Here is a 14,136-nt window from a genome sequence, read left to right as displayed (position 1 = left end):
CAAGCCATCAAACAGCAAGACGGGTGAAGCTCTTCAATACTGCAGGTGCCCTTAGAACAGGGGTAGGGAATGTCTAGCCTGCAGACTGTCTAAGGAGTGTGAAATCCTGCCAACGCTACCACAGGCAGGGCTCAAAATTCAATAAACATACAGCAGGCTAATTTTTAAGCTGATAATTTCATATGGCCCACAAATGATGTTATAAATACCTAAATGGTCAATGGCAGAGAAAACGTTCCCCACCTCTGCCTTAGAATAACTTCTAATTAGTGTCTCCACATTCCTCACAAGCCTATGAAGTGTGCAGGGTCCTCCCATAATAACAAAGCTATAGGAGCCTGTGTTGTGGTGTAGCAGGTTAAACCGCCACCTGCAGTGTCAGCATTCCATGTGAGTGCCAGTTCAAATCCCAGCTTGCTCCACTTCTGATCCAGCTCCCTGCTAATGTGCCTGGCAAAGCAGTGCAAAATGGCCCAAGTCCTTCGGCTCCTGCATCCACGTGGAAGAGCTGGAAGAAGCTCCTGGCTCTTGGCTTCAAACTGGCCCAACTCCAGCCATCATGGCCATTTGGGGAGTGAACCAGCAGATGAAGTACTTTCTCTTTCTGTAACTCTGCCTTTCAAGTAAAATCAATAAATCTTAAAAAATGACAAAGCTGTAAGTCTTTCCTGTTTCGAGTCTTACCCAGACTTTTCTTTGTGAGGCTTCTACATTTGGGCTGAAATATTTTAGTACAGGGGACATTTTCTTAATATACTGTACCATCATGCATTATTAATTTTCTCAAAGAATATTGTAATTGCCATATTTCATGTATAAATCACATGACACAGAGAGACAGCAACCCAAAACAAAGTATCAAGTTTAAAATTAAAGAGTATTTACATATACCTGAAAAATATTTCACTCTTTATTTAGAGGCTATGAGTTTTACACATATTCAAAACATCTAGTCCTAATATGCAATCCCAAGAGACTGTGTACACAACAAGACCAAAATAACAACAGAAATCGTCTTATAACTACTATTAGAAAGCTTCACAGATAAGTTCTGTATGATAGGTTATATACTACATAGTCCTATAGCTCTGAACAAGCCTTGGTAACAACTGGCAAATGAGAGAATTAGAGCAGAGCACTGCTGAATGTGAAAGGAATAATATAATTCCTAATCTTAGCCAACTAAGTTTTAATTTTTTAATTTTTCTTGACAGGTAGAGTTATAGACAGAGAGAGAAAGAGAGACAGACAGAGAAAAAGGTCTTCCTTTTTCCGTTGGTTCACCCCCTCAAATGGCTGCAACGGCCAGCGCTGCGCCGATCCAAAGCCAGGAGCCAGGTGCTTCCTCCTGGTCTCTCATGTGGGTGCAGGGCCCAAGGACCTGGGCCACAGCAGAGAGCTGGACTGGAAGAGGAGCAGCCGGGACTAGAACCCGGCACCCATATGGGATTATAGCACCACAGGCGAAGGATTAACCAAGTGAGCCATGGCACCGGCTCCCAGCCAACTAAGTCTTAAACCCTACTAAGGGAAATTTATTGTACTTTACAATGAAAATTCCTGTCACAGAAACCTGTAATATACCTATTAAAATGTAGTTTTGGAAATTTAATTTTCAATTCCTGAAGCTTAACTAAGAGAAATCCTTTGCCAAACGCAATCCCTTACAGAATCAATTGTCAGAGTTTCAGCTGACATCTCAGTTAAGAAAATGCACACCTGAGTGTGTAGACTCCTAAGTTGACAGCAAAGAGCAAGACTATGAAGAACTTTGTATTCTGAGCTCCTCAAATGGCAAGTTAGCCAGGTTGATGGAAGAAGTTGTCAAACTGTTAAACACATAATTGGGGGCCGGTGCTGTGGCCTAGGAGGCTAAGCCTCTACCTGAGACGCCGTCATCCCAAATGGACATCATTTCGTGCCCTACTCTGGTGGTTGTGGCCATTTGAGGACTGAACCAGAGGATGGAAGACCTCTTTGTCACTCCTTCTCTCTGTAACTCTTTCTCAAATGAACTCTCAAATAAATAAATACAATCTTAAAAACATACATAATTGATAATGTACCTGTTTGGGTACATATATTTTTTCTGATTTGGGATTTTCTTCAGAATGAATCTCTTCATCTTTGGTAGTCAAAGCTGCATCAATATCCTCAGCATCATCAAAATCATCACTGTAATTTTCTGAATAAAATAATTTTTTATCAGAGGAAATGCATTTTTTTCTGAAAATAACTAAAATACATATCAAATTTGTCTGAAATTTACATGAATATATAACAATCAATTTTGTAAATTACTGATTCTGAAATAATGTGAAAATGCAATTATGAGAAGTCAGGTAGAATGTACCATACATTTTCATATATTAATCATAAAATACAATTTAAATGTTTTATGTAAGTTTTACAAGTTCCATGCATTTCATATATACAGATTTAGGAAAATAGTGACACTCCCCCCTCCACCCTCCCTCCTACCCATGTTCCTACCCTTCTTCCTCTTCTCTCTCCCATTCCCATTCTTAATTTTTACAAAGATTTACTTTCAGTTTACTTAATGAAGGTAAAATTAACCCTATTCTAAGTAAAGGAGTTCAACAAATAGTATGAAGGAAAACAAAAACAAAAACACTGTCTCTTAACAGAAGAGACAAGGGCTGTAAACAATCACTGAATCTCAAAATATCTATTTCACTCCAAAATAATTTTTAAAAGTACAAGAATCACACTGTCACATAAGTCAAATTTCAAGGAAAGACTGAGTTTCAAAGGAAGGAGTCTGCAGAAGAATAATTTATTGAAATATTAACATAAAAATAACTTCAGAGAATTTTTCTTGAGATTTAATGTTAGTATGCAATCTTATTTTTATTTCATTGTCTGTAGTTTCAAATAGTTCTAAGCGTTTTATATTTTTAGTCTTTATTATGATCAACTAAACATTTCTAGAACTGTCCAAAATATTTTATATGAAATTTAAAATGAAATTTCAGTATTTCTGTTAAAACAAAAATCTGGGGCTGGCACTGTGACACAGTGGGTAAACCAGTCTCAGCAAATTCAAAAAGACAGAAATCATACCAAGCATCTTCTCAAACAACTATTGAATGAAGCTGGAAATCAACAACTCAGGAATCTCTAGAGCATATGCAAACACATGAAAACTGAACAACAGTCCAGATTCCTGGACACATACAACCTACATAAATTGAACCAGGAAGACATAGAAAACCTAAACAGACCCATAACTGAGACAGAAATTGAAACAGTAATAAAGGCCCTCCCAACAAAGAAAAGCCCAGGACTAGATGGATTCACTGCTGAATTCCTCCAGACATTTAAAGAAGAACTCCAATTCTTCTCAAGTTACTCAAAAACAATTTAAACAGAGGGAATCCTCCTAAATTCTTTCTATGAAGCCAGCATCACCTAATTCCTAAGGTGGAAAAAGATGCAGCATTGAAAGAAAATTACAGACCAATATCCCTGATGAACATAGATGCAAAAATCCTCAATAAAATTCTCGCCAATAGAATGCAACAACACATCAGAAAGATCATCCACGCAGACCAAGTGGGATTGATCCCTGGTATGTAGGGTTGGTTCAATGTTCGCAAAACAATCAACATGATACACCACATTAACAGACTGCAGAAGAAAAACCATATGATTATCTCAATAGACGCAGAGAAAGCATTTGATAAAATACAACACCCGTTCATGATGAAAACGCTAAGAACACTGGGTATGGAAGGAACATTCCTCAATATAATCAAAGCAATTTATGAAAAACCCACGGCCAACATCCTATTGAATGGGGGAAAAGTTGGAAGCATTTCCACTGAAATCTGATACCAGACAGGGACGCCCATTAATACCACTTCTATTCAATATAGTTCAGGAAGATTTAGCCAGAGCTATTAGGCAAGAAAAAGAAATTAAAGGGATACAAGTTGGGAAGGAAGAACTCAAACTATCCCTCTTTGCAGATGATATGATTTTTTTATTTAGGGGATCCAAAGAACTCTACTAAGAGACTATTGGAACTCATAGATTTTTGACAAAGTAGCAGGATATAAAGTCAATGCACAAAAATCAACAGCCTTTGTATACACAGGCAATGCCATGGCTGAGAAAGAACTGCTAAGATCAATCCCATTCACAATAGCTACAAAATCAATCAAATACCTTGGAATAAACTTAACCAAGGACGTTAAAGATCTCTACGATGAAAATTACATAACCTTAAAGAAAGGAATAGAAGAGGATACCAAGAAATGGAAAAATCTTCCATGCTCATGGATTGGAAGAATCAGTATCATCAAAATGTCCATTCTCCCAAAAGCAATTTACAGATTCACTGCAATACCAATCAAAATACCGAAGACATCTTCTCAGATCTGGAAAAAATGGTGCTGAAATTTATATGGAGACACAAGAGACCTCGAAGAGCTAAAGCAATCTTGTACAACAAAAACAAAGCCGGAGGCATCACAATACCAGACTTCAGGACATACTACAGGGCAGTTGTAATCAAAACAGCATGGTACTGGTACAGAAACAGATGGATAGACCAATGGAACAGAATAGAAACACCAGAAATCAATCCAAACATCTACAGCCAACTTATATTTGATCAAGGATCCAAAACCAATCCCTGGAGTAAGGGCAGTCTATTCAATAAATGGTGCTGGGAAAACTGGATTTCCACATGCAAAAGCAGGAAGCAAGACCCCTACCTTTCACCTTACACAAACATCCACTCAACATGGACTAAAGACTTAAATCTACAACCTGACACCATCAATTTATTAGAGAGCATTGGAGAAACCCTGCAAGATATAGGTACCAGGAAAGACTTCCTAGAAAAGACCCCAGAGGCACAGGCAGTCAAAGCCAGAACTAACATTTGGGATTGCATCAAATTGAGAAGTTTCTGTACTGCAAAAGAAACAGTCAGGAAAGTGAAGAGGCAACCTACAGAATGGGAAAAAATATTTGCAAACTATGCAACTGATAAAGGGCTGATAACCAGAGTCTACAAAGAAATCAAGAAACTCCACAACAACAAAACAAACAACCCACTTAAGAGATGGGCCAAGGACCTCAATAGACATTTTTCAAAAGAGGAAATCCAAATGGCCAACAGACAAATGAAAAAATGTTCAAGATCACTAGCAATCAGGGAAATGCAAATAAAAATCACAATGAGGTTTCACCTCACCCCGGTTAGAATGGCTCACATTCAGAAATCTACCAACAATAGATGCTGGCGAGGATGTGGGGGAAAAGGGACACTAACCCACTGTTGGTGGGAATGCAAACTGGTTAAGACACTACGGAAGTCAGTCTGGAGATTCCTCAGAAACCTGAATATAACCCTACCGTTCGACCCAGCCATCCCACTCCTTGGAATTTACCCAAAGGAAATTAAATTGGCAAAGAAACAAGCTGTCTGCACATTAATGTTTATTGCAGCTCAATTCACAATAGCTAAGACCTGGAACCAACCCAAATGCCCACCAACAGTAGACTGGATAAAGGAATTATGGGACATGTACTCTACAGAATACTATACAGCAGTCAAAAACAATGAAATCTGGTCATTTGCAACAAGATGGAGGAATCTGGAAAACATATGCTGAGTGAATTAAGCCAGTCCCAAAGGGACAAATATCACATGTTCTCCCTCATCAGTGACAACTAACTGAGCAGCAAAGGGGAAACTTATTGAAGTGAAATGGACACTATGAGAAACAGTGACTTGATCAGCTCTTGTCCTGACTGTTGATGTACAATGTAATACTTTATCCCTTTTAGTATTCTTTTTTGTTCTAGTACTATTGGTTGAACTCTGTAATTAACACACAATTATTCTTAGGTATTTAAATTTAACTGAAAAGTGATCCCTGTTAAATATAAGAGTGGGAATAAGAGAGGGAGGAAATTACAATTTGGGACATGATCAATTGGACTTGCCCCAAATGGTGGAGTTAGAAATGCACAAGGGGATTCCAATACAATCCCATCAAGGTGGCATGTACCAATGCCATCTCACTAGTCCCAGTGATCAATTTCTGTTCACAATTGATCACACTGGTAGGTCTAAGAGTCAAAGGAATCACACAAACAAGACCAGTGTCTGCGAATACTAACTGATAGAATCAAAAAGGGAGAGAACGATCCAACATGGGAAGCGGGATACACAGCAGACTCACAGAATGGCAGATGTTTTAAACAGCACTCTAGCCTCAGAATCAGCCCTTAAGGCATTCGGATCTGGCTGAAGAGCTCATGAGAGTATTTTAGGCATGGAAAGCCAAGACACTCTGGGAAAAAAAAAAGACCTAAATAAAAGATCTTTGCGAGTGAGATCCCAGTGGAAAGAACGGGGCCATCAATGAAGGAGGTACCTTTCTATGAATGAGGAGAGAACTTCCACTTTGACTATGACCCTGTCGGAATAAGATCGAAGTCGGCGAATTCAACAGGCTTCCATAGCCTTGGCAACTCATGACTAGAGCCTAGGGAGATTACTGATGCCATAAACAAGAGTGTCAAATTGTTAAGTCAACAACAGGAGTCACTGTGTACTTACATCTCATGTGGGATCTGTCCTTAGTGTGTTGTCCAATGTGAAGTAATGCCATAACTAGTACTGAAACAGTATTTTACACTTTGTGTTTCTGTGTGGGTGCAAACTGAGGATATGTTTACTTAATATATACTAAATCAATCTTCTGTATATAAAGATAATTGAAAATGAATCTTGATGTGAATGGAATGGGAGAGGGAGCGGGAGATGGGAGGGGTGCGAGTGGGAGGGAAATTATGGTGGGGGGGGGATTGTAATCTGTAAGCTGTACTTTGGAAATTTATTTTTACTAAATAAAAACAAACAAAAAATATCTATTCTTCCAAATGCAATTTATAGATTCAATGTGACACCAATCAAAATACCAAAGACATTCTTCTCAGATCTAGAAAAAATGATGCTCAAATTTATATGGAGGCACAGTAGAACTTGAATAGCTAAAGCAATCTTAACACAATAAAAACAAAGCCGGAGACTTCACAATACCAGGCTTCAAAACATAGTAAGGCAATTATATTCAAAAAAAGCCTGGTACTGGTACAAAAACAGATGTATAGACCAATGGAACAGAATAGAAACACTAGAAAGCAATCTAAACATCTACAACAAACTTATATTTGATCAAGGAGCTAAAACCAATTCCTGGAGCAAGGACAGTCTATTCAAGAAATGGTGCTGAGAAAACTGGATTTCCACATGCAGAAGTATGAAGCAAGACCCCTACCTTACACCTTACACAAAAATCAACTCAACAGGGATTAAATATCTAAATCTACAAGCCAATATCATCAAATTATTAGAGAACATCATAGAAACCCTGCAGGATTCTGGCACAGGCAAAGACTTCTTGGAAAAGACCCCAGAGGCACAGGCAGCCAAAGCCAAAATTAACAACTGGGATTACATCAAATTGAGAAGTTTCTTTACAGCAAAAGAAATAGGAAAGTGAAGAGGCAACAGACAGAATGGGAGAAATTATTTGCAAACTATGGAATTGATAAAGGATTAATAAACAGAATCTAGAAGGAGATCAAGGAACTCCACAGTTTCTTGATAATCCACTTAAGATATGGGCCAAGGACTTAGACATTTTTCTTTTTTTAAAGGTTTTCACTTATTTATTTGACAGAGTTACAAACAGCGAGAGAGACAGACAGGCAGAAAAGCCTTCCTTCCGTTGGTTCAATCTCCAGGATGCCGCAATGGCCGGAGTTACGCTGATCTGAAGCCAGGAGCCAGGAGCTTCTTTCTGGTCTCCCTCGTGGGTGCAGGGGCCCAAGAACTTGGGCCATCCTCCACTGCCTTCCCGCGCCACAGCAGAGAGCTGAACTGGAAGAGGAGCAACCGGGACTAGAACCCGGTGCGCCACCGCGCCGGCTCCAGACATTTTTCAAAAGAGGAAATCCAAATGGCCAACAGACACATGAAAAAATATTCAGGATCTCTAGCTGTCAGGGAAATGCAAATCAAAACCACAATGAGGTTTCACCCCAGTTAGAATGGCTCTCTTACAGAAATCAACAAATAACAAATGCTGGCAAGGACATGGGGAAAAAGGTACCCTAATCCACTGCTGGTGGGAATGCAAACTGGTAAAGCCACTATGGAAGGCAGTTTGGAGATACCTCAGAAATCTGAATATAGTCCTACCACTCCTCAGAATTTATCCAAAGGAAATTAAATCTGCAAATGAAAGAGCTATCTGTACCTCCATGTTTATTGCAGCTCAACTCACAATAGGTAAGACATGGAATCAACCTAAATGCTTAAACGTCAACCTAAACATCAACAGAAGCCTGGATAAAGAAATTATGGGATACGTACTCTGTGGAATACTACACAGCAGTAAAAAAAAAAAAATGAAATCCGGTCTTTTACAACAAAATGGATGAATCTGGAAAACATCAAACTTAGTGAAATAAGCCAGTCCCAAAGGGACAAATATATGTACTCCCTGACTGGTGACAACTAACTGAGCACCTAAAAGGTAACCTGTAGAAGTGAAATTGACACTATGAGAAACAGTGACTTCATCAGCTCTTGTCCTGTCAAGGAACAGCTTATTATTTTACTCTTTTTACTACTTAATACCATTGACTGAACTCTACTTAACACAGAATTATTCATAGGTGTTTAAATCCAATTGAAAATTGATTCCAGTAAAAAAAATAAGAGTGGGAATAAGATAGGGAGGAGATGTACAGTTTGGCACACATTTGCTCAGACTTACCCCTAAGGGTAAAGCTAAAAACTTGCCATGGGACTTCAAATCTCTTTAAGCTGGGTGGTACTAATACCATCTTACTAGTTAAAGTGATCATTTTAAGTGTATAACTGATCATATAGATAGGAATAAGTGTCAAAGGGATCACATAAATAAGACCAAGTGTCGGCCGGCGCCGTGGCTCACTAGGCTAATCCTCCGCCTAGCGGCGCCGGCACACCGGGTTCTAGTCCCGGTCGGGGCGCCAGATTCTGTCCCGGTTGCCCCTCTTCCAGGCCAGCCCTCTGCTGTGACCAGGGAGTGCAGTGGAGGATGGCCCAGGTGCATGGGCCCTGCACCCCATGGGAGACCAGGAAAAGCACCTGGCTCCTGGCTCCTGCCATCGGATGAGCGCGGTGCGCCGGCCGCAGTGCGCCAGCCGCGGTGGCCATTGGAGGGTGAACCAACGGCAAAGGAAGACCTTTCTCTCTGTCTCTCTCTCTCACTGTCCACTCTGCCTGTCAAAATAAAAAACTTAAAAAAAAAAAAAAGAAAAGAAAAAAAAGACCAAGTGTCTGCTAATAACAATACATAGTATTAAAAAGGAGAGAATGATCCGACACGGGAAGCAGGCCACATAGCGAACTCATAGAATGACAAACAGCATTCTGGCCTCAGAATCAGCCCTTAAGGCATTTGGATCTGGCTAAAAAGCCCATGAAAGCATTTAAGGCATGGAAAGCTAGGACACTGTGGCAAAAAATAGCCTATATGAAAGATCTCTGTGAGATCCTAGTGGAAAGAAGGGACTGCCAAAGATGGAGATAACCTTTCTCTGAAGGGAGGAAAGAACTTCCACTTTGATTATGGCTCTAAGTAATGTCAGAGTTTGTGGGCTCAAAAGTCTTCCATAGCCAAGGTAGCTCATGAAGAGTCTTGGGTGATCACTGACACCATAAATAAGAATATCAATTGTTAAATTAAACAACAGGAGTCACTTTGCAGTTGTTTCACATGTAGGACCTCTGTCCTTAATGAGTTGTACAACGAGTATTAACGGTAAAACTTGTCTTCAAACAGTACTTTATACTTTGTGTGCCTGTGTGGTTGCAAACTGTTGAAATCTTTACTACTAGTACACAGTTGGTCTTCTGTATATAAAGATACTTAATCAATCTTAATGAAGAATGGGATGGGAGAGGGAGCAGGAGGTGGGACAGGAGTTAGGGTGGCAGGGTGGGTATGGGGGGAAAAACTGTTATATTCCTAAAGCTGTACCTATAAAATTTGTATTTATTAAATAAAACTTTTACAAAAACTATAAGTATTCCATCAAGAGAATGCAGAACAAAAGCAGCAGCAATAGCAAAAAAAAAAAAAAAAAAAAAAAAAGTCCAAAAGCAAATGGCAAAATAGTAAACAGTCATATCAGTAAATATTTTTGTAAAGAGTAGGAACACTCCAATTAAAAGTCAGAGATGGTCAGATTAGATAAAAAAGAAAAATGCAGCTATATGCAGTCCACATGAAAATTGTTTGAAATACAAACACAGTCACATTAAAAGTCAAAAATATGGAGAAAGGTCTATCTTGTACTTCTCCAGCTCCTTGCTTTGGAGTTATCTGTTGTGATTTCAGAGTCCAATAATCCTGGCATAAACATCTTTTCTTCTGCATTCACAATAGATCCATGGCCTACTCTCACTTAGAACAATTTCTTAGTAGTTCAAATTGTAATATTACCTGTTTCCAAGACCATATGATTTTCTTTGTGATTATTTTTCTCTAGTCAGTGTCTTTATCACAAGTTCTCTATGTTTTCAAACACGATAAATTTTTAAACTGATGAAATTACCTGCCAGTTCTTCACATTTTGATTCATTCTCATGTTCGTCTTCAGTTAGTTCTACATTGGCTTGATTACTGGAAAGAAACATTTAATTTAGTATTAATCTCAATAGTATATTTTCATGCAATCATTCATCTAAACTTTAAAAAATCTCTAAAGTTATGCATGAAAGTATTTTTATGCGTGTACAAAAGTTTTCGGAAGACAGAATTTAAAGATGCTCATTTTGATGTGAGAAGTATTGAAATCCATGTATAGCTTTTTCATAATACGTATCTTCCCTGAACTTTCTGAAAACCCACTGTAATGCTTTTAAGTACTCCTGCTCTATCAAAAGTTAAAAATATTCAAGCTATAAACAATGGCTTATAAAGAATCCCCCTTTTTAGATAACACCACAAAAACATAGGCAACAAAAGCAGAAACAAACAATAATATAAAACTAAGAAGCTTATGGACAGCAAATGAAACAGTGAAGATACTACTATCAGAATGGCAGAAAATATGTGCAAACTATTCATCTGACCACAGATTCAAATTCACAACATATAAGGAACTTGAAAAACTCAACAACAGAAAAACAAATTGCCCAGTTAAGAACTGGGTAAAGGATCTGAATAAATATTTCTCAAAAGAAGATATACAAATGGCCAACCAACATATGAAAAAATTTTCAATATAACTAGCCATCAGCAAACTGCAAATCAAAACCACAATGAGTTACCTCACTCCAGTTAAAATGGCTTTTATCAATAAGACAAATAAAAACAAAACAACAAAAAATGCTGACCAGGATGTAGATGAAAGAAACCTCTGTAACTATTGGTGGGAATGTAAACTAGTACAGCCATCATGGAAAACAGCATGGAGGTTCCTCAAAAACTAGAAACAGAACTGTCATATGATCCAACCCTCTCACTACTGAGTATGTATCCAAAGGAAATGAAATTGATCTGTTGAAGACATCTGTATTGATAGGTTTATTGTAGCAGTATTTACGACAGATAAGATTTGAAATCAATCTAAGTGTTCAATGATGAATGGATAAATAAAATGTATCTGTGCACACACATACACAATTAAGTACTATTGTGCTAAAAAAATTGAAATCTTGGCATCTGTAGCAAAATTGCTAGAACTAGAGGCAATTATATTAAGTGAAATAATCCAAACACAGAAAGATAAATACTATATGTTCTCTTTCACACAAAGAAGTTATTAAAATAATGTATCTATATATATTTGCTTCTAATTAAAATACTAATACTATAAGCTGGGCAGGGTAGAGCAAGGCGGATGGGGGAGTTTACATAATGGGTACTAAAACATAGTAGGGCTAATGCAATAGGTTCTGGTGTTTTACAGCACAGGGGGGTGACTACGGCTCATGAATATGCGTAATACCTAGTAGAATACCTAGTAGGCTCCAAACACAAAGACAAAACAAGGAAATGGAAAGGTTGATATGGCTGGTTTATTCTGTGTGTATATGTTGAAATGATGCACTATATCCTTAAAAAGGTGCATGCTGGGGGGATGGTTGTAGCATATCAGGTAAAGTGGTGGCCTGAGATGCCAGCATCCCATATGAGTGCCAGTATGAGTCTCAGCTGCTCCACTTCTGATTCCCTGCTAATGTGCCTGGGAGAGCAGTAGAAGATGGCCCAAGTGCTTAAGCTTCTGCACCCACATGGGAGATCCAGGTGAAGCTCCTGGCTTTGGCCTGGCCCAGCCCTGGCTGTTGTGGCTCCTAGCTTTGGCCTGGCCCAGCCCTGGCTGTTATGGCTCCTGGCTTCAGCCTGGCCAAGCCCTGGCTGTTGCAGTCACTTGGGGAGTGAACCAGCAGACAGAAGATCAACTGATCTCTCTCTCTCTCTCTCTCTCACACAGTCTGTCTTTCAAATAAATACATCTTTAAAAAAAGAAGACATAAAAAAATAAGAAATATTTCATAGGCAGGCACTGAAGCATGGTGGGTTAAGCTGCCACTTGGGATGCCTGCATCTCCTATCGGAGTGCCCAGCTAACGTCCTGCTGATATGCCTGGGAGGCAGATCACAGTTCAAGTGCATGGGCCCCTGCCACCTATGTGGAGGATCCGGATGGAGTTCTGCGCTCCTGGTTCCAATCTTTCCTAGCCCCAGTTGTTGTGCAGAGATTTTGGGAGTGAACCAATGGCCAATGGATTGAAACTCTCTGTCTCCCTCTCATTCTGCTTTTCAAATAAAAATGCAATAATAAACATTAAAAAGAAAGAAATATTGCAAAAGGGGAAAAAATGTGGCCAACAAACCTGTGTATGCTTACTCTGTGTTGTCTCTGTTGGCAGAGGTAATCTCCAGGGGCCCTCAGGGCCCTGCTGTGTTCTTTCTGGGTATGCCAGGAATGCAAGGCTTTGACCATTCTTTTTTTTTTTTTTTTTTTTTTTTTTTTTTTTTTTTTTTTTTAAGATTTATATATTTGAAAGTCAGAGTTACAGAGAGATGGAGACACACACAGATCTTCCATCTTCTGGTTCACTTCCCAGATAGCTGCAATGGTCAGGGCTGAGACAGGCCGAAGCCAGAAGCTTTACCTGATCTCTCACATGGGTGGCAGGGGCCCAAACCTTCTTCTGCTGTTTTTACTAGGTCATTAGCAGGTAACTGGATTAGCAGTGGAGCAGCCAGAACATGAACCAGCACCCATATGAGATGCCAGCATTGCTGGTGGCGGCTTTATTGGCTATGACACAGTGATGGTCCCAACACTCTGACTATTCTTTACCAAGCCATTTCTCAGGGTTCTGTTTGCAGTGAGTAATCTTGCAAAAAGAAGTAGATTCCACTCGGTTAAAAAAAAAAGCCAGCCACCCAGGCTTGTTTCCACTTATAATAAAAACAGCAACAGATTCTCCAAGCTCAGTGTTCCTCATCCATAAAGTGATGCACAGACGTCCATCACAGATTCTTTGCCTTGCCCCTGTGGGGCCATGGGTCACAGGAACCAAATGTAAACGAGGATAACACCAGAGTACTGCTTTGTTGTGAGACAAGATCCTATTTCTCACCCAGGAATCTTCTGTCCATTGTCAACATCTATAAAGTTGGTAGGCTACCTTGTTGCTTTCAAGTATGATAAAAAAAAAAAAAAATCTCATGCCCTGTACACTTCATGACAGGAAATGTACTCTTTTCTCTACAGTCAGTAACTAATCATCTCAAGGAGACCAGGCACACCAATAACCAGAGGTTATGGATTTCTTTACCCTTATTTGTACTTTTATGTTGTTACACTCCTAAATAAAATTCTAACCTGTTTTCCACTTATAATTTTAAAAAATTACATAGATAACTAAAATGAGGAAATTAAAGATCTCAGGTTTCACAGAGAGATGGAGAACACCAATGGTCTACTGTACTCAGGAGGGGAACCAGCTCAGTCAGGATTTCCAGGATAAATGAGGTTTCCTGATCATCAGGGTCAACCACATGTAGAGGTGAACAC

The 14,136-nt window shown here is 39.2% G+C and overlaps 1 protein-coding gene across 6 annotated transcripts in view; it reads right to left on the bottom strand.

The window, feature by feature from the left end:
* CEP162 (centrosomal protein 162) overlaps nt 1-14,136 on the bottom strand; it is a 90,400-nt gene that overhangs the window by 62,867 nt on the left and 13,397 nt on the right. For all 6 annotated transcript variants that reach the window (XM_008263166.4, XM_051854513.2, XM_002714457.5 and 3 more), the window contains exons 6-7: nt 10,657-10,724; nt 2,067-2,185 (exon numbers count right to left, since the gene is read on the bottom strand). In XM_008263166.4, coding sequence (XP_008261388.2) covers nt 2,067-2,185; nt 10,657-10,724 — 187 coding nt within the window. The remainder of the gene's footprint in view (nt 1-2,066; nt 2,186-10,656; nt 10,725-14,136) is intronic.

This window comes from Oryctolagus cuniculus, chromosome 5 (genome assembly GCF_964237555.1).
Source record: "Oryctolagus cuniculus chromosome 5, mOryCun1.1, whole genome shotgun sequence".
Classification (NCBI taxonomy): Eukaryota; Metazoa; Chordata; class Mammalia; order Lagomorpha; family Leporidae; genus Oryctolagus; species Oryctolagus cuniculus.
The sequence above is the reverse complement of the archived record's forward strand: the minus strand, read 5'-3'. Positions and strand labels throughout refer to the sequence as shown.